The 26,997-nt window shown below is 42.4% G+C and overlaps 1 protein-coding gene across 1 annotated transcript in view; it reads right to left on the bottom strand.

Moving 5' to 3' along the window:
• Positions 1-21,774, bottom strand: part of frem2b (FRAS1 related extracellular matrix 2b) — a 58,416-nt gene extending 36,642 nt beyond the window's left edge. Inside the window, exons 1-2 of the mRNA XM_069668772.1 lie at positions 16,764-21,774; positions 15,580-15,669 (exon numbers count right to left, since the gene is read on the bottom strand). Coding sequence (XP_069524873.1) covers positions 15,580-15,669; positions 16,764-21,774 — 5,101 coding nt within the window. The remainder of the gene's footprint in view (positions 1-15,579; positions 15,670-16,763) is intronic.
• Positions 21,775-26,997: the final 5,223 nt, after the last annotated feature.

Genomic DNA, 26,997 nt, shown 5'->3' on the forward strand with positions numbered 1-26,997 from the left:
GAGGCCCAGGAGAGAAATGTGTCAGAGGAAATACTGTACAATGTGATTGCAGGAGGGGGTCAGTGGCTTCATGCTCCAGTGTCCTCAAAACGATGTCATTGGTCACCCGTTACAGAGAAGTCTTCAAACAAACCTCCACATTAGCTAAAGAGATGATTTTTTTGATAATGAACAAACATTACATTTATTTGTTTAAAAACTTGAATCATAGAGGAAATGTCTAAAGAGCAGAAAAACAACTTACAGGAGCAATTCACCCCTGGAAAACACCACTGTCATTCAAAGCTGCTGTTCTCTGTATGTGATACAAGCAATAATATTGCCATATCTGTGGAGAAGGTTGTACAAACAACTTGTGGTTTCACCCATTCTATCATTCCTACAACACCCAGGGTGCATTGCATTGCCCTCCCTCTGAAAGGAACGGCCCAGCCAGAGACACTGGAGTGAAATGCTACCGTATTCGCTACAGGCAATGGCTCAGAGCGGGACAGAATCCAAAATACAACAAGAATATACCGGTGGATCGTCTGAAATATCTTCGGTCTGCAGTCAGCATTTCAATCCTGACGATTTTGAACGAGACATGACATCAGAGGTGGGCATCCTAGATTGAGGATGTGTAGTTTAGCAAGCGCCCTGGCCTCCACCTGATGACGCGTTTTACGTAGTCTGGTGTAGTCTGTCATAATGGCATTAGCTCCCCATAATAGCATGATAGGGCTGAGGTTGAAAACTGGCGAACTGGCCCTTTAATATGGTGCTGTTTGGATGTTTTCTAGGCTCATACTTCTGTGTCTACAAATGACTGGCATCACATACATGCAAACTCTCTGGGTTTTTTTTTAAAGTTTAATCCTATTAGCCTCGCCTGGAAATATTAGCTAAAACAGAATTTTTCCAAGCACCTTAAGGATTAGCAAGTTGCCAGCTGTGGATGCACAACTCTGCAGAAGATCTGCTCTGTCGCGGGTTGCTGATTTCCAAACAGGGGCACAGGGTGTCCTGCCAAGCACCCGAGGTTCAGGACTTATCCCCGATCATGGCAACATCATTAGGCCTGGAAACAGACTGTTCAGACTCGGGTGGGCACAAGTTATTCTTGTATATTCTGCAATAAACTCTTAGTATTCTTTTCTGTTTGTCTAACCCACTGTCACCAACAAGAGCATAATATAGAATAACTCAATTTGGAAAGAGTTACTAGTATTCTTGCACTTATTAAATACATTTTGTGCAGCTGAATAATTCACACTATAATTACACTGACATTCAAACTGCAATAGGACTTTTCTTCTCTGGCCTTGTTCAGCATAATAATGACACCTGAACACTGCAAAGCTGAGGTGTCTGATTCTCGCGAATCTTCGAATAAGCCAGTAAATAAATCAATTATCCGACATTTAGTTTTGGACTCCTGGAAAGGAGGTATTAAAGTCACTCCTGAGGGCTTTGTTTGATTGTGTAGGTGAGGTTTGAGTATTCCTTGATTGCCCTTGAATGGCATTCCTGTCTGTCAAAGAGGATGCAGCCTCAAGTGTCTTAATTAACAGTCAGTCACACAGTTTAGAGAGCGAAAGCTCGAACTCTCAGTAGCAGGGGAAATAACAACAAAAGGCTGAATTAGCAGCTGTAGGCCTTTCTTCGCCATGTAAAGGTCATTGAGGATTTAAAACCAAGAGTTTCTCGCTCATTATCAGTCAATTATGTACAGTATGAATGCCCTGACAGCCACGAGGCCACAGTAACTTAAGAAGCTTTGGCAAATCTTTGACTCACTGAAAAATATAAAGTGATATGCATAATGGGAAACCCTGCAAAATATATCTTGAACCAATTAAGCTTTGTATATTTACGACACCTTTCAGAATAGTTTGTGCAAGTCTTACATAAATTAAAAAAAAGAAAGAATAACACTTTTAATCTTATCTTGGAAAACAAACACAAATTTCACACCCTTCCTGCCTGAAGAGATGAGCTCATGGAGACAAAAATCTGTGTCACCCAGGAGCTGAAAGGCTCGCATTGTTTCAAGTGCACATGTTCAGTGTTTCTCAGCTCTCCGGTGCTACTGGTGACCGAATAGAAAAGAAAAGAAGAAGTGAAATAACAAGCGGATACGAGGGGAAGTGTGAAAATGTGAGAAAAAACAAAGCAACATAAGGATGCAGGATGAAGGGACTTGACAAAGAGAGGGGGGCGTGCTTTTTCTTGACCCTTGAATGCGCAGTGTTTGTTCTCTTGTCAGACCGAATAATGGTGGACTGTTTGCTGAAAGCAGCAGTGTGAGGCCATAGAATATAAAACCCCAACCCAGTCCCACGGACTCATGCGCTCCATACTAATAGAGCCGGGTGTTTGTCGAGGCTGTTCTCAGGGCCGGCCTCAATTGCTTTCATTTATAACAACATGTTTGAGCTGCATTTCACAGTTGTTACTTGCAAATCCTCACATGTAGAAAGGCTTTCGCCTAAGAGGAAAATGCTCCATGAAAAGCTGAAATGGTAATTCCTAAAGAAGTGTTAAATGACTCTGGGTTTTTTGTTTATTACGGCTGAAAAGGAGCCTTCAAGTAGAACTGTGCAAACCTGCGTGTTAAAGATAAGCATGCTAGTCTGCATTCTTGAAGAGAGGGGAGAAAATGTCTAAGGATTTAGGGTTGTTATTGTCTCCTTCTTGTCTTATTGGACTAAAGATTAGTCTGTGCAGTGGAACAGATCCAGGGTTCAAAAATACGTACATGTATGTTAAAAGGAGATTACTTCTAAGGAGGCTTGCAAAATGTCACTGACACGGAAGCTACAAGTATTTTCACTACATTGAAATCAACAAACCTTTTGATGTCTTTGTTGGAGAATTTAAAGTTGAAATTGGAAAAACATCAGAAAACTTTTGGTGCAAATTCAACGGACACTATGGCAGCTGATGATCTGTGACTTTGTGGATATAGTAGAGACTTGTATGTAGATATTATATGTGCAGTATACCACACTGCATAATTTGTAGATTTAAATAATGTAGTGCATAGTAGATTACTTTCAATCTTACTGTGTTATCATATCTAATTTTGAATATATCTGCAGTGCAGTTTATTACGTATTACCCATCTATAAATAGCATGACAGTCATCTGTTTAGTTTTAAATATATGTTACAAAAATACAATGGTTCAAACAGAAACACTTGTTGTCACACATGATGTACTATAACATGATATATACTGTATCTGTATATATTTGAGCAGCATCACATGAAAAGGAGTGATGTTGAACTGAATATCCTCACTGTGCTGATATTCAGGACATCACGACCTCGAGTGTGATTTTTATACAACAGTTATACAAGCGGAAAATAGTAGTAAAAGGTAACAATCAACAATAGATTATTTTTTGCTCCACCAACTCAACTAGTTCCTCAACTTAACTGAAACTGGACTTTTGTTGCCAAGCAACCCAAACATTCTCCTGCACTCTGAGTCTACAGGTCAGAGTCTGCTGTGTGATTCAGAGGTACCAGCTTGATCAATGTAGACATACACAGTCTGCTGTAACGTTAATTAATGAGAATCAAGTTTATTGCCAAGTAGGTTTACATATACAAGGAATTTGACTGGGTGTTTATGTGCAAAATAAACACAGAAAAGTATTCAGAACTGGCTGAGGTGGAGTGATACATAGAGTAAAAAGTCCCAGTGATGTTCTCTATATCACCACTCATGGGATGCCTCTTGTCCAATCAGATTACTTGGTCAGAACTGACTGTTGTATTAAACTAAATGTCATTTGTGAAAATCTGATGTGTCTAAAAGATTTTAAATTAATCTTTACTTTATTTCCTCATAGTCATTGTAACATACTTCCTACTAATACAGACGTGTATGCACAAAGTACAGAGACTTTATTAGTAAGTGACACAGTGATGTTGGTATTACTGCAGATTGAGGTGACACAGGTGTGCTGCTAATGTTGTTTTAACTGATGTGTTTGTAAATGAGGCATGACTAATTTAGTTACCTGCCTGCGAATCTAATCTCCCTCTGGGGACAATAAAGATACCGACTGTAAAGATTGAAAGATTGCGGTTAGTTCAGGTCATGTGACTTAAAGCTTTGCATACAGTATATGCGCTAACAATTAAACACAATGCAGGCTATCTATCAGTATTATCTGTTCTATACGCGTTTTATACTACAAATTAGGGATGCAGGATATTAGATTTTTTGCCGATATTTTCCAGCCCTTTAGGCACATGTTTCTTTCCACCTTATTGCAGAGAACATCAAGTCTGCCTTGTAGAGGAATTGATATCATCATAACTGCCATATCGCAGACACCCTTGCACCCTTCTTCACGCTTGACGGAAGAGGCACTGTATAAAAGGTCACACGTCTGATCACTTACGTTTCTGAGCGCACCTGAATGCAGCATCCCCCCGAAACACGGCAGTGAGGGAGACATGCCTGGACTTGTTTACTGCACCTACTATGGAGACATCAGTGGTCGCCAACAGACTCTTTTTTTATCATGCGTGCGTCCATGAAGATGTAAGTTAGTTTTGCTCAGATTTTTATGTTAAATCTTAGTGTTGGCTTTGAGCGTATTTTCGACGTGTTTGATGCAGTTTTTCTGACTTACTGCTTTCTTACAGTGCAGACGCTTTGCTGCTCGCTCTCCGCTTTGCTTTCTTTTGCTGATACTCCTACAAAAGATTGCAGTGCCTGAGACCAAAATTCACCGCCTAGAAGTGACCTGTGTGGGAATGACACCACTTTACCATTAAGTCAAAACAGTGGACAAGAGCAAGCTAACACACGGCTAAGGAACACAGACAAAACTACCAAGAAACAGGTGGGCTCTGTACTGTGGAATAAATCTTTGAGTGATAGTCCTCCTTGGAACTATCTTGGGGCAAAGCCCAAGAGTAAATCACATCCCTGGGAAATGGGATGACGAATAACAGGCAGAGCACAGCGCGCTGAGATATGTGATGAGACCGGCTTGCCTTCACTACCTCCCAGGCAGAGTGCCTCTTCAACCCCGGTAGTTGGTCAGACACAGTGGTGGACAGCTGTGAAAGGGAGGGTTAGCAACAAACCTCCGTCCATAACCCTCCATCCTCAGGCAGCAGGGTAAGGACTGAAAGCATGTCAAAAAGTAAAAGGCTGCAGGGAAAGCTAAAGCCTGGGACTCAACCTCTGATTGTGGGCGACACTGCCTTGAGAGATGTACAAAGAATGTGCAGTAAAAACACCAAAGTACAACGTTTTTCCAAGGATATGGTCTCTGACATGGCAAAAAGAATCCTGCATATTGTTGCTGCACATCCTACAGTGAAAAATATCATGCTGCACATAGGGTCAAATGATATTGCAAAGCAACAATCTGAAGGGCTGAAACAGGACTTGAACACAGCTCTGTGGATACAGATGTGTTCATCAGTGGCCCCATTCCACCGGTCAGAAAAGCAGATGAGAGATTCAGCAGGTTGCGGACACTGAATCAGTGGCTTTCATCTGCTTGTACTTTTCATTCGGTACACTTTATTGACAATTTCAACATTTTCTGGGATTGCAGACATCTTTTTAAATCAGATGGAATTTGCCTTAACAAGTCAGGGGTAAAACTGTTCACCTCTAACCTAGTTTACTCCTTGCGTCACCCATCAGTCCTCAATGCCAAGGACAAGAGACAAGAGAAATCGGCACGGAAGGAAGACATAAGACCCCCGTCTGCCCCCGCCCGAGGTGATTTCTTAACTGGAGAGACATCAGAGCCAAGGAGAGGGGACTCCACCCATCTCCAACCCTTTCAACAACACCTGTGCCTCACCCCCACATACCCCAGCCAGGTCATCCTCTTCCTTAATCACGCTTTCTCCTTCCTCCACCCTTTTGGAGTTCACTGACCAGATGAAGGAGCTGGTCAATGCTGGAACTAGATGCACCCCCCTGACCCTCTCCCATTTTCTCTCCCATAAACCCTGCATGGCGCCCACCTCCCCCAGTTCCGACACAGCCATTACAGCCACTCAGTTATTCTTTGGAAATGTTGCTTCTTTTGAATATGTGGCTCTTCAGCTGAAGTCCTGCCCTCGGGCCACGCTCCTGAATATTTACAGGCCACCTAAATACTGTGCAAACCTTTTTGATGATTTTAATGAACCGCTGTCTTTGATCTGCATTGACTTTGACTGTGTTGTAATTGTTGGCGATTTTAACATCCATGTTGAGAACACTCAGGACAGAGCCCACACACAATAAGGGGCACACTCTGGACTTAATTATCTCCAAGGGTCTAAACATTTCCAAGGTTGTAGTGACAGATATTGCCCTCTCCGATCACTCCTGTGTTTTCTTTGAGAGTGTTATCTTAGTGCAGACGATTACTCAAACAAAAGCAATTACAAAACGTATCACTGAAAACACCAGCGACATTTTTAACCAGGTTTTCTCTTCCACACCTGCCCCGTCCTGCGTCTCAGTCAATGACTTGGTAGATAATTTTGGCTTCTGTTTTAGCCATTTTTATTTTATCTTCACTTTGCTTTTTAATGTCTTGTTTTATGATGTGTTTCTTTTGTGTTGTGTATTGTTGTTCTGTGTAAAGCACTTTGAATTGTCTTGTTGCTGAAATGTGCTATATAAATAAACTTGCCTTGCCTAAGTCCAGTAAAATGAGAGAATGAGCCAACAGTTAGCTAGTTAAGAGTTGTGAAAGCTGTTTAACCTCTATTCAATGGCTCGAGTTTCTGTGACTTCTTAGTCTTTATTTGTATATTGTTGATAACTTTGCGCAGGCAGTGCTCGCATGCCGAGTTAATGTCACAGTATTGCGTCAAGTTTTTTAAGGGAATCATCGAGAATTTAGGCAGAATTAAAGGGCCGTTTTATCGGCGGAAAATATCGACAGAAAATGACTTATCTGCCGATGCCGATATGTCATTTTCTGCAGATAACGTGCCGATAATATCATGCATCCCTACTACAAATATATTTAATATGGCACACACAAGCTCACTGTGCAGAGATAGGTAGATATAAAAACTATGATAGCTCCTTAACAACCTTAAAAGCGGATAAACTCAATTAGTCTCAACCAAAATAAGAAAATGAGCAAAACAAAAAGCTGCTCTCTCCGTTGGGCTGCAGCTCAGAGACAGTAGCTTTTTAGAGTCAACACAGAGATGCACGGCTCGGCGTAAGGAGCACAAACACCTGGACCCCCAGAGGTATTAAGTAATAAGATGTGATGAGCTTTATTTCACAGACACAAAAACCCATTAGATCTGAAGGACAAAAGCTAAATGTCAAAAGGGATAAACATGTGAGGAATGCAGATGTTGCAGCATCCCTGTCTGTGACATTTTCTCTCTATGCCCTTTAAACAAGTATCAAATCTCCTTAGAAGGTATAGGTTTAGTGCAAATTTAATCTGTTAGCTGACTGTCCCAAAGGTTTCACTTAATGTTACCTCCATGATATAAAACACAATGTGCTGAAAAACTTGTCTATGACTCATCGAACAGTTATAACCTTTAAAGTGTAACAGAGCAATTGGTGCTAATTGTAGTAGCTTCAGCCAATTACTTTGGGAATTAAGGAGCTAAATGGAAGCACTATCAGATTGCCCAGTGGTCTAGACCTGCGCCCTGTGGCCTATCTTTGTTTCCCTCTTCCCAGTTGCCTGCTAATATGTAACTCTTAACTCTAAGCCCATGGACTGGAAAACCAAGATAAGCCCAGGCATGGTCGAGTTGATTTTAGACACCAAGACATTCCTTAGTATTCCTAATTGGGGGGAGGGTTCGCTCTGAGATCTGGACATTTCTCTGGCTGTTTGCTACATGTTTCAAAGTCCTTTTTTATGTTCCTGAGAGATATACAGGGCAAAAACAAAAAAGGATTAGTCTATGTTTGCTGTAGACAAATCGAGTCTCCAGTTTAATTGACCTACTACAATAGAGCCCTCAGAACTTGTCAACACAGGCGATGTGTGGAGAACGATCTGCACATCAGCACATTCATGCCTTCGCTGCAGGCGACAGGAAGCAGCTTGATGCCTTGCCCCCACCAATACAGGGACCAACAGAGCACTTCAAGCTTTCATCTCCTCTGACTGCTCTTCCCTCCCATTTCTCAGCTAGATGCCGTCTCATATCCTGCCCATCAGGCTCCACTTATGGAGGAAAGCAGGTGGTGGACGTGGTGGAGAGAGGGAGCCAGTTCCGCACACACACATGATCCCTGAAGGGTTTCATCCACACCTTTTATGAGATGAGAGCCCTGTTACTCTCAAGACACCCTCCCAACATGGAGTGTATCGAATGCATCCCTTCTCAAGAGACTTTCCTTCAAACTGTGTAACATTTTCAATTTCCCTCTCCTGTATGTATTTTCTTGGCACACTGAAATGCTGATGATATCAAAATGAAAGGAGCTGGTGTTTTTCCTGGACAACATCTGAGCGCTGTAATCAAAGGAGACAACAGCTTGAAATCAAAGACAAAGCAGTTATCAATTAAACTGCAGTTGATGCCTAGCATCTTGATGCAACATTCCAGCTCTGCCAGCTTCATTTCTGATTATGGGATCAGGCAGCTGGCCCAGAGATAGTGGATGCTTAGTGTGCACAACTGTGTATGTGTGGGTAAATGATTGTGCGTAAAAAGTGTGCAAAGGAAGTGCACCCTGCATCGAGCTCCAGTCCTGAAACCCAGACTCAGCTGGAGAGAGTTGTGACACTGCAGCCTTCACCCAGCTGTCAGAGGCTTATCATGCAGCCGAGCTGAGAGGAGCAGCTCTGGCCCACTGCTGGGATTCAGGGGCCAAAAACACATTATCCAGAGTGATTTTGCTACGTTGAACAAAGACTCTGCTACAGAGAAAAGAGAGATGTCACACCAGCAAATACAGCCTCTCTCACTCTCGGTTCCTGCTGTTAAATTGGAATACATTAAATCATTTGATATTTTATGGCTGGAAATAAAAAACACAAATTGGAATGCCCCCCTCTACGAGGCTGAGGTTTTTGTTTTCCTTTCATTAAAAATGTGATAAACAGTTCCAAAGCAGTATCAATTTTCTCAACATACCAGTTGTTTTATCTTCTTCTGTTTCCAGTGCTGGAGATATATATTATATGCATCAGGCTTTCTAAGTGGATGGGACTCTTGGCTGTCTATGTGTAACACTGTTAACACAAACTTCAGCATGGAGGCTTTTTCCACAAAAGAAGGATTTTTCCTACAAACCCAGTGCTTGAACAACCCCAGTTCTGCTAGACTGATATCCTAAGGCAGGTATGACGACACATATCATCATCCAGGGAACAAGCCTGGGCCTGGGATTTCTGCACTTTTGGGAATTTACCTTTGCTTTGTTAACCTTGGCTGCCAACACTCACTTTGCAAGCGAATTAAGGCAGAGGGAAGGGATCGTCAGGCAGGGTTTCCCTTATACGTCCAAAGGGAAAATGAGGGCACATCAGTTTGAAAGGGTCTTAGAAGCTTAAGCTGTGTTTTAACCAAATTCTATGTGATTTAAAACCAGGATGAAAAGGTTAATAAGGAATTGTCAGCACTCGCACACGCAATCTTTATCCGTCAATGATGAATTTAGGGCTCACTTTTTCTGTCCCCACAGACACCCATCTAATACAGCAGAAGATGCTTGTCTGACTAAACATGGCCGGTAATCTGCACCCATGAGAAGTACCTACAATGGAGAAAAATAAGCAGAAAACTAAGAGACATCTGGTTGACTGTAATCCAACAAACTCTAGCCAAGGAATACCAAGAGAAAAGTAGAGACGACTTGATCGGCTATTTCAACAATTCACAATATACCAGTGAAAAGTGTCATCAACATGTGTTGGACTACTTGCCTTGAGCGTCAATCTTAAATAATGGCTCTTTTTTTTTTTAAGGAGACTTGCATTGACTCAGCTCTGTCAGATCACGATGAATGTTTCACGCCCTCGCCGCTGAGCTCAGGTTCTTCATTTTGGTTTGGTAAGTCGCTGCAGCCCTAACAAGATATGCTTTTTTATCTCTGCTTCTCACACAAACATTAAAGAAAACTAGCTCTAAATATTGCAAATATTACTGCAATGCAGGCTGTTAAAAAAATTATGATGCGTAGTTTGTGACTAAGGGCGTAGGGGACCATTGAGCCATGTAAATCTCTCTCCATCTAAAACGATCAGCTTTAATTCTCACAGTAATTCAGCTTTTCATCCCTAAAATGAAGCAGCTGTTACCCGGGGATCGCTCCTTTCATCAGGTCCAGATGTTTTCTCACAAAATATTTTCCATAACAATGAAATCACTACCTAATATTTTATTAGCTGCAGCACAGATGGACTGTGAGGAAAACCACTCTGAAATCCCCCTTTACAGCAAAACAACTGGGCCAGGTATGTAATTTGCAGAAGCTCACAACATACTTTATGCATATGATTCAACTACAGGTCCAAGGACAGAGGAATGTTATACTCCCCAAGAAAAGTGTAGGGGAGACAATTTCATTAATAATAGGTTAGAAACGCAGAGAGAAACTGCAGAGTCACCACCTGCGCTGTGATGGGGATATTATAGCATACACAAAGTCTGTATTAACCTCACAAATGCATGTGAGTGCATGTTCTGCTTTACTTTTTGTGCTCTTGCACGCTATGGGGAGAAAGATAATCCCTCCTAACCTGGGATTAGACAGGAGGGGAGACAAGGGAGATGGATTCAAGTATGCACTCAGTGTCACAAGCGATTACACGCCGATCACATGGAAGATGTAGAAGATCTACACGGCAGATGTGACTGCCGGCCGAAATGGTTCGGTGGATTTATTAAGTCGAGGTACTCACAGTGACCTGAACTTATCTTGTTACACAAAGCAGAAATAACAAACAATCCCGCTTGTTGAGGAGGGTGCTGCAGAAGAAGAAGCGTTCCTCTCTGTTTGAGGGCTGCCAGAAGAAAAACATGTTGTGCAGACCCATTCTGCTACAAATGTGAATAATTGATTTTCATACTCTATGCACATTACATACTAAACATGTCTCACTGCCCGTCAGCAGTAGTTCATTTTTATGAACTGAACAATCAATAGTCTTTTGTCGCCTCTTTGTAGCTCAGTGAAAGAAAAAAATGAGAGGGCAGCGAGTGCCTGCAAGGAAAAACAAAAGCCACAGCAGAGTGTCTGTCAGTAGGAACATCCCTGATGCTGACTGACTGGCTGCAGGCAGACGGGGATTCAGCTCCACAAACAACTGCTTGGGAATACCAGAGCTTGTGTGTGCTCAGGTAAGCTTACCTGAATGCACCTGAATGTTTCGGACACAAGGGGAGGGCTGGAGAACTCCGCAACAGTGCAATTAACTGACTTGAATGACAGGAGCAACCGCCTCCCCACAACACACACACACACACATATATACACACACAGATACCACTTTTGTTCCAAACAAGAAGCTTCCTAAGTAAGTGAAGAAGTTTTGGGCCCACGCCTCGCCTCTGTTCGTGACTTTGCTGTCCAGGTGTGAGGTTTCTCCAACAGTAAACAGACACCTACAAATTAATATGTGTAATTTCAGTCCTCTGTGATTATTCATTCAAAGCTTTGGCAGGCTTGACAGATAGCAAGGCACACAAGCTGCTCTAAGAAAATAAGCTCTGCTATCTCCTTAGTGGAAAAGGCACCTTACATACAGATGTAAAGAGGCATGAAGGCAGCTTTCTGGAATGTGGGAAAGTGTGAGGCAGAGGAGAAAATGACAAGCTACCCATGCTTAGGAAGTTATAATCCATTTCAAAGAAAACGTAAGATGATTTGAAGTGATTCCAGTATTATTCTAAAGATTGCTCTTCTATAAGCTGGTTAAAATTTGCAGTGTGAATTCTTCTTTTATTGGGACATATGCTGATAAAAAGTGATCAGCATTTTGGGATGTGGCCTAATTGCCTTGTTGTTATTCGGAGCAAAAAAGCCCATCTGGTGTTTTTATGTATTCGACTCAATTGAGTGAGGCAGCAATTTCTCTCGAGTCTAAATTACATAAGCATATTTAATCCAGCTAAAAAACATTCCTTGTGATTCTAATGGTTTATTATCTTTTTGAGCGGTTCTTTCTTATAAAATCACGAGTATTTTCACTCTTTAAGGGGACACACTTTGGGGACGTTATTCTAATGTGTCTTTGAGTCACGTTGGTAAAGTTTTTTCGTTTTAAAAATTGTATATCTAGTTTAATTTAATTATTTCCCAGAGCCTCTCCTTGCCCCTGAAACAAACAAGTCATTTTGCCATTCAAAGGTGAGACCTTAGCCACGATTAGCTGACAGAATTTGGAGTGTGCGATCTCACGTGGGGTCGCGCCAAAGTTGTAGAAAACATGGCCGTTCTAGGATCGGTTATTCTGTCTTCTATGTACGAGACAGAATCACCAGGAGGTATCGCAATGGTAAGTTGAAATCTTGACAATGACTTCACTACAAGCTAGTGCAAAAAGGCAGCCTGAGGTGCATGACGGTGAATGATGATTGGTCGATTTCAGCGAGAGCAAGGTTCTATGTAGAAACCTGCAGCTGTTCCTAACGGCCCATTTCAGAGGCGACCTTTTTAAAAATGTCATTCTGGAAAAACAGAATTATGCAGTTTTCACTTTTTCAGTGTGAACAATAACACCCAAAAATGTGAAACCCATGCACAATATGAGAATATCCATTTAAAAGATACAGCCCCTTTGAAGTAAAGGTCATCATTGCAGCAAATACTCACTGTGCCCAACAAAGTAAAAGAGTAGGTAGAGTCCACTATAGATTTACATTCAGGCTCTGTATTCTCCATTTAAAGTTTAAATGACACATTAGGCTGCATCGTTGCCAAGAAGAACTCCGAGAGAGCCTTGTACCAAGACAATCCATCTATCAGCGGAACTGCTTCAACAGCTAAAACAACCTTGTGGTCAGATGTCAAACTGCCTTAAGTATCTGGGTTTAGCGTAATGAATGGCTTGGCACTTTCTATTCATTGTCCCAGTGCGGTAAAACATGCCAGGAGTAAATTAGTGCCCTAGTCTCTAATGAGTGGAGGTCGTAAGTCACTTCACTTTGGATTGACAATGCAGCCAGCAGAAGTCCTATGACAATCAGTTGTGTGAGGCACTAATCCCAAAACTGTAAACTCATTTATGTGCAGAAGCAAAGTAACAACAGGTGATGTCAGTGTCTGAAAGTAATGCTTTCAGGCAACCAACAGAAAAGCTCAGAGAGTCAAATGATTTATCAGATAAAATCAAACAAGCATGAGAATCTTTTACTCGTTTCAGGCATTTATAGACTAAATATTTATTAGGTTAAAACACAAAAATCAATATTTAATTGCGGCCCTGGTTTCAATCCGTGTACCCAAAGCACAATAACCATAAATACACAAAATCCATTGCAGAAATCAGTTCATCACAGCGACTAGAAAAAAACTCCAGGAATCCCACTGAGCAGCTGCAACACTAAAAGCAACGTGTCACCCTAAAAAATGCCAAGTGCAGTTGGTAAATTTCCCAATGAACTTAAAGTGAGGAAGAGAATGTTTTCCTCTGCTGAACATGACAGAGTGCAGCTGTGTGCCAGTGTACACCATCAGCTCCTCCCGAGCTCGACTGTTCAAAGAGCCCGAGGCACTGTCTGGGGATTTAGGGCAGCCACCAGCAAAGCTTAAATCTTATTAAAAAATGTTCACTGACTGCCTCACAGGCTGCAGTGCAGTAGGTGTCGAGTCCTTATGGATAGGTCATCCGGCAACACTCCTCATCAATTTGTAGAGCCATTTAGGTGCCACTATAAAGCACAATTCCCCGAGAGATGTGATGTGTCTGACAGTTGCAATTTAATGTTTTGTTTCACTTGAGCAAGAACCTATGAATGAGAAAAGAATAATACCCCTTTCCCACCAAAATTAGAGAGTTGACGTCGGTTTTTCAGACCCGGGAAGACCCGCTTATAAATGTCGATTGTCTCTTTTCCCATTGCCAGTAGAGTATCCTCCTGTCGGTCTCTTTTCTGCTGCGTCACCGTCTGATTTCACAAACGCACCGGAAACAGGGTTAGTAAACAGTGAAGATGTTACGGTGGTTAGGTCTTTATCTTTATCTATTACTCATTTAGTCTATTTATCAAACTCAGCGCTAACAAATTTGGAGCGATGTTCGAGCGCTGCTTGGACAGAGATGGGTGGGATTAGTAACTGAGATGACGCAGAAGTAAAAACGGAGCATAGCATTGTGCCGGAAACGGGGTGGAGATTTACGTGTAGACCTGGGTTTTGTGTTCCCATCATTGTCGTTGGGAGCCGAGGCGATAATTACCCAGGTCTAGTGCAGAGTCATTTGACCCGGGTCTGAATGCCGATTGTAACCTTTACCACTATGCAAAAAAGCCAGGTGTTAGCTGTTTTTTTGACCAGTGAGAAAGGGTCTTGAATGCTGCTGTGTATCTTCTTTTCAAGTCTAAAAGTAATGTTCAAATATTGTATGACCACAACCAGCGTGGGATACAAGTGTGTCATCAAGCATCAAGCAAGCTACAAAGGCAGAGAAAGAGACAGAGAGAGAGAAGCACAGAGAGATCCTTGATAAATAACCCAGTTGAGACAATAATGAATGGACCGGCTGAACCTAACTGAACACAAAAAGAGCTGTATAGGATCTGCACTTGCCAGCAGCTCAGGTAAAGCACTCTCATTCAGCACCACCTCCTGATGAGGAGTTGTCCCCTGCATTTTACTCATCACTCATTAGCACCCCATCCACCTGTTGGCATTGACGTTAACCTGTCTATTATTCAATTGAAGCCACAGATTAGTCAGTAGTCGAGAGAAGAGAAAATGTGCACGGGGGCCCTCTGAGGTGCTTGTGGGAAAAGAGGGCCCCTATTAGAGAGGTCCTTTGTGCTCACTCATCACGGCTGAAGGGGAGCAAAAAGGACACACTGTCAGGCACACTGCTTCTGCTAATCGGCAACACCGCCATGATTGCCTCGAACCAGTGACTGAGTCAGTGCCTGATTACAGATCTACAGCGCAAGGAGGGTCTTCACTAATTGTTCTACTAATTACTTACTCGCTAAAACAATCATTACTTTCTAAATCAGGAGGCCCTTGCACACATGATCATGGGTAAGACTGAGCTACCGCACAGTAAGACTAACATGAAGTTCAGATAAAAGGTTAATAAGCGTGGAGGCCCCGTCATTCAATTTCTTTCTGGCAGAACTTCTGTTTGGCTGGGAATCAACAGAGCATTATATAAACAAAAGTTATCTACCAATACCATGCTTGTCTTTTTCATTTCTGGAGGCGAAAAAAAAACACACAATGTGGGATTATTGTTCTGGAAATCTCTTCCATCTGTAGACACATTATTAAGCGCATGCAAGCTTTTTCCTTCCCTTCTTCAAGAAATCTGAGTTGAACCGAAAATCCAACTTTCCAGCTTTAGAAGACAGCTTGACAAGAACGCATTTCAACATTAAAGTGGGATCAACACAGAGTACAATTTTAAAGACAGCATGCTGCAACAGAGACACTCACCGCTGTCCTCGATGGAGAAATAGAAGATGTCGTTTGTAGCATTGTCGCCATCCCTCAGAACATAGCATATGTTCATGTCATCAATTTCAGCTGAAAAAGAGACACATTTGCATAAATATCCATGATATCTTACTCATCGACGTTTACATCCGTTGTTTAGATTATATAACAAGTGGGTAAACACATCCAATTTTATATGTCAAATGACTACCTCTGAGCCCTGCTATGAGAGCAGGCTGAGGCTGTGTGATTAAATGCACATTGCATATGTCAGGGGAATCTGAAAGGATAAACTGCCCGGTATCTAGGGCTGTATTTCTATTAGTCTCCTGAATAAAGAATATTGTGATTGCTGGGGCTCCATCACTGTGGCCTTTTTACAGTCTTGCCAGCGTGGTACCAGACAGTATTCTTAGTAGCCCTGGATCTGGAATATTTTGAGGTTTACAGCCGTTGCTGTCTTCAATATTTGATGTCAAAACATCTCCCTTCAAATGGACCAATACATAAAAATGCATAGCCACAATTTTCAAATGCCCAGGAGAAAGTGTTTTCATTTACTGTCTGTTTGCTCTTGTGAGAACTATTGAAATATTGAACAGGCCTTTTGGAAAAAGCTTCTCGCAGTGACTCAGTAATTTAAAGCAGTGAATACATGGAAATTGTCTGTACAGTGCTTCTGCTACCCTGATATTTGGCTTTAATTCCAGCTTGAAAAACTAATATCATAAATATTTGCACAGCCAGTGGTCTGCTGTGAGCCAGACTACGATGCGACCCCCTGATATGTTTGCATGATCAAGTGATCTATCATCATTTCTGTAAGCCCCTTGTCTTATGTTAGAAAAATACGACTCTGGTAATGTACAAATCACCAACAGCGCTCTCCCAAAGTGAGTACATTAGGCACTGTTTGAAAAATGCACTCCCCTAGTGAAAGCTGGTCAGCCTTAGGCATTTACGTGCTTTATCACTGTAAATAGGCTCTTGAGTGAGAAACAAAAACCTTTGCATTTGAACCCAGCATTTTTAAAGGCATGAGATGGGGGTACATTTAGCAGAGTGGGTAAATGTTATATTAGTTTTTAACTGGGCTCAAGAGAATTAAAAACATTCAATGTGTTTCTGTTGTACACTACAAATCTAACAGGATTGCAAAACAGTTTTAAAAGCAGCTCTCTTACCTTGTGTGAAGGCGGTGATTGTAGCATTTCCTCTGCCGAGGTTGATCAAGTAGCCATGTTCTGGGGCGACAGTAATTCTAAAGGTCACAGAATACTGAATGCTGTCTCTGTCCTCTGCTTTAAGTGCCTTACTGGTGATCACAAACCCCAAGTGACCAGTCTCAAGTACCCGCAAAGTTGGGGCACCCTTGTTCACCACAATCTGCGGCACACCATTATCCACTGCGAGGATGGTAATCTTCATCACTTGAGGCTTTCGTGTCTCAAACACTGTGTCAGGAAAGATGAAGAAGTCTGTGTGAGTGCCATCAGTGACAGTGAAGGAGAAGCTGTCCTCTGCACTCTCTGTGCCATCATGCTTGTAGCTGATCATGTTCTCATTCAGGTCCTGCTTTGTGAAGGAGGTGACAGGCTGGGTGTTGTTAAAAAGCAGGCGACCATGAACTGGGATCTGAGTGACTGTGAACTTCAAGAGGCGGTCAACAGTGTCTCTGTCTTCCACTGTTAGCTCAAAAGGCGTGATGAGTTTGTTCTCTCCCTCTGTCACTGCCAGGCCATGTATTGTCACTACAGGCTTCTTATTGTCAACATCAGTGATAGAAATGCGGAAAGTGCGAAACACAGGGTTGTAGCCATCAGTCACTTCAAACTCAAAGCTGTCCATTTTCATTTCATCGTCGGCAGTGTGGATGTAGTAGACTTTGTTTCCAGCCAGCTGGAGCTGTGTGAAGGAGGAGATGGGCATCCCTGGTGTGTCTGTGCACTCCAGGTGTCCTCTCATGGGAGCTCTGGTGATTGTGAAAACCAAGTGTTCATCTGGGCTGTTGAGGTCGCTGGTGCTGAGCAGATCGGTTGTCAGAGTAACCCTGCCACCTTCCCTAAGAGATACACCTTTACTGATCACGTCTGGGAAAACCATGTCGATGCCGCCCACTGTGACATAAAAGTATCTGTCAATTAAAGGGTTGATGCCGTCCGTCACATCAAATTTGATAAGGTCACGAATCCCCTCTTGGCCGTTATGGATGTATATAATCAAATCCAGATCAACTTCATTCTGTGTAAAGTTCATTCCAACTGTAATATTTTGCAATGTCCCAGAAGGCGTCGTCCGCTGTAAAAACCCTTGACCGGGTCCATAGCGGATAATGTAAGTTAGTGTGGAGTCCTCAGAGTCCAAGTCAGTGGCTTTTAAAACATTGCTGTTTATGACTTTCACATCACCTATCTCAATTTCAAGGCCGTCATTGATTGCCATCCTCGGGGTCTCATCGTCCACAGGGATAATCATTACTATTACTGTTTTCTGTACACTGAACTTTCCGTCTGTGAGAACAATATCAAAGCTGTCCTCTGTGGTCTCTGAGTCATCATGCTCATACACAATGCTGGAGGCCTCCCTGATCTGATCCAAGGTGAAGTTAGAGACCGGGACAGTGCCAGTAGTGAGCTGATTGAGAATAAATCCATGTTTGGGTGGTTTGATGATAATGAATGTGAGCTGATCAGAGGGCAGATCTGCATCAGCACCATTCAGAATGGGAGTGTCGATCACTATGTTCATGCCCTCCATAACTACAAACTCTCTCATGTAAATTTCGGGCTTTTCATCATTAGAGGGGATTATGGAGATAGGGAAAAAGTGCCTTTCAGAGAAATTGATGCCATCGGAGCATCTGAACGTAAACCTGTCCTCCACTGGCTCCACTCCTTTGTGAATGCTTTGAACATAGTAAATGTGATTCTGTCTGATGTCCTTGATGGTGAAAGCACTTATAGCCGTCCCAGACCTGGATTTCTCTGAGCCTGGGGCTGGGGAGATATTTTCCACATACCCTGAAGTCGGCTGCACAATGATCGTACAAAGGATGTCATCGTTGGGGGTGTCCACATCATCCGTGCTTATATGAAGAATTTGAATGACATTCTTCTGTCCCTCAACAACAGTGAACTGTGGTCCAACAAAGACCTCTGGAGCCTGGCTGTCCAGGGGCAGAATAGTGACATGCACTCTGACACCTGTGATCTTATTCCCTCCTACAGTCCACTCATCAGACATGTCCGTCAACGTGAGATTGAAAAAGTCCTCCTTTGTGGTCAAGCCTACTTCCCCACTGGTATGAGCATAGACCACAAAGCCGTTAATGATATCAGCTTGGGTGAATGTGCGCGAAGGGACTCCTCGCACCAGAATTTCACCTAATGAGGGTGGGTCCTCCACAATGAAGGTCAAACGGAGGTCATCCGTGTCCTCATCTCTTCCCTGAATGACATTACTTGTGATTTCTGTTGCTCCATTTTCCAGTACATCTATGAAGGAGCCAATTGTACCAGCTGGGAGACTGATAGTGGGAGTCTCATCATCAATTGGCTTCACACAAATTTTTATAGTAATCGGGACAACGTGGACCCCATCGCTGACGTCTATTTGTATCGAATCAACCGTTGATTCATCTCCATTATGTATATATGAAATTCTGCCATTTCCTATATCCTCTAGGCTGAAAGTGTCTCCTTTAGTCATGACAGTAAATGTAAACTGGAGCTGGCCATGCAGAGGAGGCTGAGTAACAGTGAAGGAAATCTGTTTGCTGTCTGTGTCTGTGTCTGAGGTGTCCAGCTCAGCACTTGTAATGATATGTGTGCCGCGTTCAAGCACAGTAAATCCAGAGTTTGTTATTTGAGGCGGCTTGTTGTCTACCGGCTGTAAGAATATAGTGAAAACTCCTTCCACAATATTTCCAGACACATCCGCCACAGTGTACCTGAACTGCAAAACATGAGAGGTTATTCCCAGCTCAAGATCAGGGGGTTTGTAAGCTATTTTATGGTGGTTAATTTGTGCCTGAGTGAAAGTTGTGACTTCAATGTTTGGCTTTTCAGTTAATACCAGAGCTCCCAGTACAACAGGGCTATTCTCATCTGTATCTGTCGGCGGCTGAATGATTGTGTATTTGAGATCCCGATCCTCTGAGTCCAGGTCAGTGTAACGGAGGAATTTCTTCCGGAAGTAAGTAAGCTGATACTCGTGAACAGTCATTTGCAGAGTTGTACCAGGGTACAGTTCAGGTGGGAGGTCATCAACGGGAAGAATTTTGATGATGAAGGAGCTCTCACCTGATTGGTTTGGTGGGTCGTTGTCATCTTGCACTCTAAACACAAACTGATCCATGACCGTGCTGGTGCTGTGAGGCCCAATGTGCTTGTAAAACAGTTTACCATCAGTAATATCCTGCTGAAGCCATTCACTCACAACTTTCTCATACAGCTCATCCTCTGTATTAAACTTCCACGTTGACGGGTCCTCTGGGGCTTCAGACTGACGCAGCAACACCTGCCCTATCGTGGAAAAAGGATGCTCTATTGTGAATTTTATTGACGAATCCTCCGAGTCGATGTCTGCTGCACTGAGCATGAGTGAGGAGATCGGCATCATTTGGTTTTTGAATAAAACTAAACCAGTGTTGGCGTTGATTATCGGAGGCTCGTCATCAGTTGGCACGACTGTGATGGGAAACAGAAACTCCACCTCATTGGTGCCATCTGTCATTCTGAAAATAATATTATCACTGTAAGTGTCACTGCCATCATGTTGATAAATGACTACTCCAGCGTCGAGGTCTGCTGGGGTGAAAAATTTCCTCCTTGAGCCCAGAACAGTCACGTCTCCATGCCTGAGCCCATCAATAACAGTGATTTTCACTTTGTCTAAATTGTCCTCATCGCTGATTTCCAGATTCTGTGAACTGGACAGAGGCCTGGACTGACCCTCATACAGTAACTGGCCTGTGTTCCTGGTTACCACAGGGGCCAATGTGTTCATTGGCTTAACAACAATCATGAAAGCAAAAGGGTCTGACACGGCCCCCTCTGTGTCCACAACCTCAAACTCAATCTGGAAAATCCGCTCAGTGACTGAATCCACAGCAGGGGGTTTGTAGGCGATTTTCAAGTCTTTGAGGTCTCCTTGGTAAAAAGAGGTTATTGGTAAATTCCTATCATCTGTGCTCACTATGTAGCCCTCCTCAAAGGACAGGGTGGATGTGATGTTGAAAATTAATTCATCAGGATTAGACTCAACATCCTCTGCAGCCAGCATATCCATGGTTATAGCTGTCATTACAAACTGGTCCACTTCCATCATCATCATTGCAACAAAGCTGGGTTTAGGAGCTGTGTTCTCTTCCCCATCTTTAATCCTCACCAAAATTTGAAAAAATTCCTGCTTGAGCAAATTACCTTCCTTATCATGTAGCTCCACAAGCATGGGAATGTAATCTCTATTTGGGGACTTCAAAGCAAAAGTGTGCTGATAACGAATATTCATTTTAATAAATTCGTCACAGTCCACCATTGTTCCCAGGCTGTGCTCATCCACAAGTTTTCCATACCTGGGCAGCACGCTGCCACTGGACAAGGAGGCTATTTTGCATTGTTGTGCACTTCTGTCATAAGTGAATTCTAAAATTCTTCTATCGATGGGGTTACTTGTGCCGAGCAGTTTCTCTACAGTAAGTGGCATATTTTTGGTAAGCACTTCCAACTGTGTGAAAATTACTTCAACCTCCATCATGAAAGGTATAATGATGGTATCCGTTTGAGTATCATACCTGAGTTGTAATCTCACTCTATCCCTCGGAGGACTCCTGGAGCCAAAGTGAGAATACTTCACGTCATTGGGGCCAAATTCACACGGAAACTTTTTCGGAGACAGGTGTCCGGGTCTTTGGGACATGGGGTCATTGTCCAAGACTGTTATGCTGCATCTATCACCGGGCTGAACTTGAATGACCAAATCGTTAATGGGATCAATGAAGACTGATCTCCCGAAAGGCACGCGGATCCCATTATTGGCAACCAATATCGTGTCCTCTGAAAGCTCGGACCTCAAGGCGTAAGATAATCCATAGCTGTCAAAAACCTGCGCAAATGCATCACCTGTCAGAATCACAGCGAGCACAATCAAAGCAGCGCCAGTCCCGTGCAGCTGCGGGGGGATAATCCAAGCCATTTGTAGGTTTGAACCGCGGAGAAGACTCGCTGAACTTTACGCATGCACACACCTTAAAAACTAAGTATGCCGGTTAAAGTTGCAAAGATATAAAATCAGAGTTGGATAATATAACGCACCTACGGGCACTGAGGTGCACCATTCTCTCGCAGCAGCTGCACACTGATAACCTAAACTTCATACTCCTGTTTAGCTGGTGTACGGAGAGTTACGCCCACCCCTCAGCCGATTGGTTAACATCTCCGCTGGAATTCGTTTGTCAGGTTTTAAATGGACATTGCTTTTGTCATTCTGGAGAGACAAAACGATGCCGCGTGGGCAGGACCTTCTCAGGTTGGGAAAGGTAAAAAAAAACAAAAAACGCATGTTTGGGCGTAAGGAGATGAAAAGATGCATAGCCAGCAGTATGAGCAAAAATTATGCTTGAATAACTTCACTTTACATGTCTAAGGCAGACCAAATCTTTAAAATGATCTACATTTTTCGTCAAGTCAAAGCTATGCAATCACTCCAGACGACTCCTAACAATAAAACAAGCAATCAGAAGTACAGATGAATAAGAGTCCTCAGTGATAAACTGACACGAGAAAAGCTTTGTCTCCCTCTCCTGGTGTGAGATGAGGAGAAAGGATGCTCCACACACCCTTCATTACCAGCAGACAACAGACACACACTACCTTTTTTTTTCCTCCAGCACATTTTACAGCTTCTCTTTCTTGATGAAAACAGGCTCTACTACTTTGCATGTGCGAGGCCACTGCAGTACTGATGTGTATAGTCCCCATAGATGCTTTTAAATAAGTGACAATATGGTGAGTGTGCACTCATACACATCAAAGCTTATGGCGGGGAGGCACTGAAGGAATGACCGTCATGCAATGCAGCCAATCCATGTGGCTTCAATACAGCTGCTCCACTTGACAGATTTAACCCTGCAAAATAGCCCACTATCCACTCCTCAAGCAGGAGTCAATGTTCTCTTTATTGGAGTCGCGAGTAACAATGTCCTCTGTCCTGCTATGCTCATCACTCAGGTGCTCCATGTGTCAGACGCTTCCCCCAGCAGAACATTCTCCTCTGACTCCTGACAAGCCCAGTCATGAGCCGGCCTCTCTGCACTACTCATCTGGAGATCCAGTGATTTTTAAGGAGGACACCCACAAAGGCATTGTGCAGCACAGCAGGACAGGTCAGAGCACCACTGCACACAAAGATAATAAGCACATATATTTCAGTACAGGTTATAATGATGTGTGTCTATAGGGGAGTCTGAAAATGTTGACGGGAGTTGGAGCCATGAAATCTCTAGCTCCTATGTAATGCGTGTGCTGCTTTCAAACAACTAAAAACATCAATAAAGAAAAAATATGTCGGAAAAATATTTGATTTCTCAAACACAACTGGTGTATTCATAGCTGCAGAGCTACAAGCACAGCAGCGTATGATTTACCTCACTGCCTTTGTATATATTAGATGTACACACATACCTTTGCCCCCCAGTCAGTGCATCCCAAGACCTTTATATTGCCTGGAAGAATTTGACTTTAACTACGCTCAGTCCCCTCTGATCCCTTTGAGATGATTTTCATTCCATCCACTAAGTTGTGTGTGCAGCCATTGTGTCTGCACCTACCGAGTTGCGCATTAATGACATACAAACCGTCTCACAGCTGGCATGTGTTGAAATCTGTACACAGGAGCTGCCATAACAAACTGTGCAGTTGAGTTGCACTGGACACTGTTGACAGGGTCCAATTATAAATATAGCCAAGCAAACTGCAAGGCAAACCCCGCAGGCCCTGACAGCTCCTAGTTACAAGAGAAAATGAAAAAGAAGATGAATAGAACTTTCTGACAGCAGCGATGGCAGAGAGGGAATTGGATCAGACCCAAACCTTCAGGCTTATTTTTCAGGCAAGGGGAAGTTTGATGATATTCTGTCAGATCACATTTAGATCAAATTTATTGTAAATGACCAATCCTTCTTAGCAGATAGAACTGTCCGTCTCTGCAGGAGTTGCAGGATGCACTCACGGTGTGCAGGTGACTTACTACACTGTAATGTAAGGGCGGTTTAGGCTGAAATGCTGCAGTTAACCTCACTTTTTAATACCACTTATATTCCAATATTATTCCAGGTGGCTCATTCATAATAACTCTCTTTTACTGAACACCGAGGAAAATATATTCAAAGCTGTTTTTGTTTGTTTGGCTTTGTGATGCTCTGGTGACGGCTAAACTTTTACCAGCAGTCCAAGGTAAAGACTGCATAAAAGCACACAATGAAAACATATTCTCGGTAGGTGCATCCACCTAGAATTTAAAAATATCTTGTTTTGCCTGTTGTAAACTTCAGCTAAGTTTTAATTTCCTCTCAACTGAATGCTGTGCCTTGTCATCACCAACACACACACACACACACACACACACACACACACACACACAGAGAAAGACAAACTGTGTAAGTCTTGCACTCTCTGCTGCCAGTGACCTCACTGTTATTGTAACCAGGTTGACAGGTTTACATCATGTAAGGTTCCTTGAACTCAGGGAATTGGCAACATCAAGTGAACCTGATACATGGATAATGAGGTGCTGCAGGATACCTGTGCATGCAGGTGCAAATCAAACAAACTTTTACAATCATTGTTTTGTTCATATATTTTCACATTATATTTATTAGAATTAACTACATATGTTATTGCTCTGCATGCTGCATGGAACTGTGGCTGTAAAAAGCCCTAATATGTACTGTCTGTGTTAAATAAGCCAATAAATAATAAAGTGATAAAGTGAGTGTTGATATCAAACATGATTTCTGTATCAAACATTCATTTAGACATGCAAAGCTACATCAAACAAATCATGTCATTAATAATAGTATCCCTGTTTGCACTATCTGTACATTGTGACAGCAGAGTCACTCTCTTGCTATAAAAGCTTTTGATAACTGCCTCCTTTGGTGTCACCCGGCTGTTTGCCTCAGTGACTCCACTCTAACAATTGCTTGGACTTATCAGGACTATTTTTGTTGGTGGTTATTCCCCACAGACAATGCAACCCCGGCCTCACTGATCTCATTAAGGCTATTTTAGTTCATTACGTCTCTGTCAGGGACTATTCTTTTGATGGTTGGAGCTGGAATGGTGGCAGCAGCTACTCTGAAGTCCTCTCTTACAAAAGTAAATTGTGTAACCCTAGAAACACAACATGCAGCCAACCAGCAGCCAAATCCATCTTCCCCAGCTTATGTTCCTCCTGGGATAATACAGAACTAAAAAGGCAGCAGAACCAGTCAAGTTTAATCATGTTCTTTATTTGTGCTCCTTAATTCCCTAGATGGGTGCGTGGACCCACGTATTAAGACTTTAATGTATGGCCAGAGAAATAATAGCGCCTACAAAACAAGTCAAGTTGGGTTTATTTACAGCATGCTTTTAATAAATAGGTTCAACTTTGTGCTTCGCCGAAAACAAATGAGCCAAAATAAGACGAAATACAAGGACTTCAAAACAAAAGAAAAAACAAGCTTTAAGAATAGAGGCGGCATAAATCTGTATGTGTGTGTATGTGTGTCTGTTGGTGTTTAAACAATATGTAGAGGTATGTTAAAGCCACATTATGACCCGCACTAAAAGCAGGGCATAACCTCAGACTTTAGCGGTTTATCTTCAGCATGCAGGCATAAAACCACAAAATGAAATGGACAGTGGTGCTAATGTGACTAATTTGTTAGCATAAAAGCAGAACAATATTCACCTGTCCACCTCCTCCGATGTCAAACCGCAAAAACAGAACATGTAGCTTGTATAGTGGTGAACAATTCAGAAAGGCTTTTCACAATTCTTTAATGTCTTTCATGCTTATTCAGTAAAGAAAAAATTAAAGACTGCCATTGTAAAGTTGTAATGCATTATTAATATGAATATCAATATATTTTAAAGAGCAGCTCCAGTCATGTTTTAAGACAAATAAAATGCTCTGCTTGAAATAATAAATTGTGTCTGATATGTTTTTTCTGCAAAATACATTTAATTATCTTGTAAAAATCCTCCCAAGGCATCTCCTCCTCCTCCCTCATTAAAAATTCCTGAATCTGCATAGGCCCCGCCCACTATGCAAATTTACAACTCGCGAAAACAAAACACGTCTCTGCCATCGTTTAGTGGCAACTTGTTGAAACGTAGCTAGCTTGAAATTTAGTTATTAGTAGTAGTAACGTTAACATTAGTAGTCAGTAGTGAGTTTGCAAAAATTACAATGACGGTTACAGCTTAGGTTGCACATAATGATATGCATAGCGTCACCCCATCCATTAACGGGATTGGCTCCTTAGGTTTGTGACGTCTCATACCTGCCAATCTGAAAACGTGTTGTTCAGCCTGTCCTTGGTACACTGCAGTTTAAAAGCAGACAGGCCCGGCCATGGAGATGACTGCTTATGTTGTCCCTGATATGTCTTGTGGCACATGAAGAACACCACATGGAGATGTTTACAAGGTGAAACACTTGATTTACACTGGAGGGGGTATTGAAGAACTCCTATTAAGTTAATTTTAATAGAAGTAAAGCATACATTTTCTAGAATGGGAATTAAAGGTATACAACTAAACTGCAAACGTAAACATGTTTGCAGGGAAAACACAGTACTTTGATTCTTTACCCGATTTCAGTAGGCTGCATTGAAAGTTCAGTGTTAACAGACAAAAATCCGGCTCTTAAATGTTAATAAGAATGTATGTTTTTCCTGGAACAGATGCCAGTTCCATACAGGCACCGAGTGTCTGCCACAATCAAACGGTATTAACACAGTCACTCTGGGCTGGAACCAAATCCTGAGAAATTAATTGCTTCATGTTGTTGCACTCTTGTAAGGACACCATGTTACAGAGAGATTTTAATGAAGTACGATGTGTAATGCTGTGCCCGAAAGCCTCTAACAGTGCAAAAGCAATTGTAGGGGCACCAGGGCACTGTCAAAACTGCCTTCATTATATTCTAAATAGCCTAAGTGATACGGTGGCAGTTAAGGACACAAGTAAAGGCCAACATGCAGACATTAAATCATTCATCCGTAACTGAAAGCTGCATCTTTGACTTCAGACTTTTATATGTTATTAAAAACTGGAAATCTTGGGCTTCCTGTGGTGATGTGTTCGCCTACAGGCCAAAGGTTACATCACTTAATCGGATTGCTGCCAGTTGCTCCGCAGGCCTTCCTTC

Source organism: Semicossyphus pulcher, unplaced genomic scaffold (genome assembly GCF_022749685.1).
Source record: "Semicossyphus pulcher isolate SPU_LCO1_2020_fin unplaced genomic scaffold, fSemPul1.0.p SCAF_19, whole genome shotgun sequence".
In the NCBI taxonomy this organism is placed as follows: domain Eukaryota; kingdom Metazoa; phylum Chordata; class Actinopteri; order Labriformes; family Labridae; genus Semicossyphus; species Semicossyphus pulcher.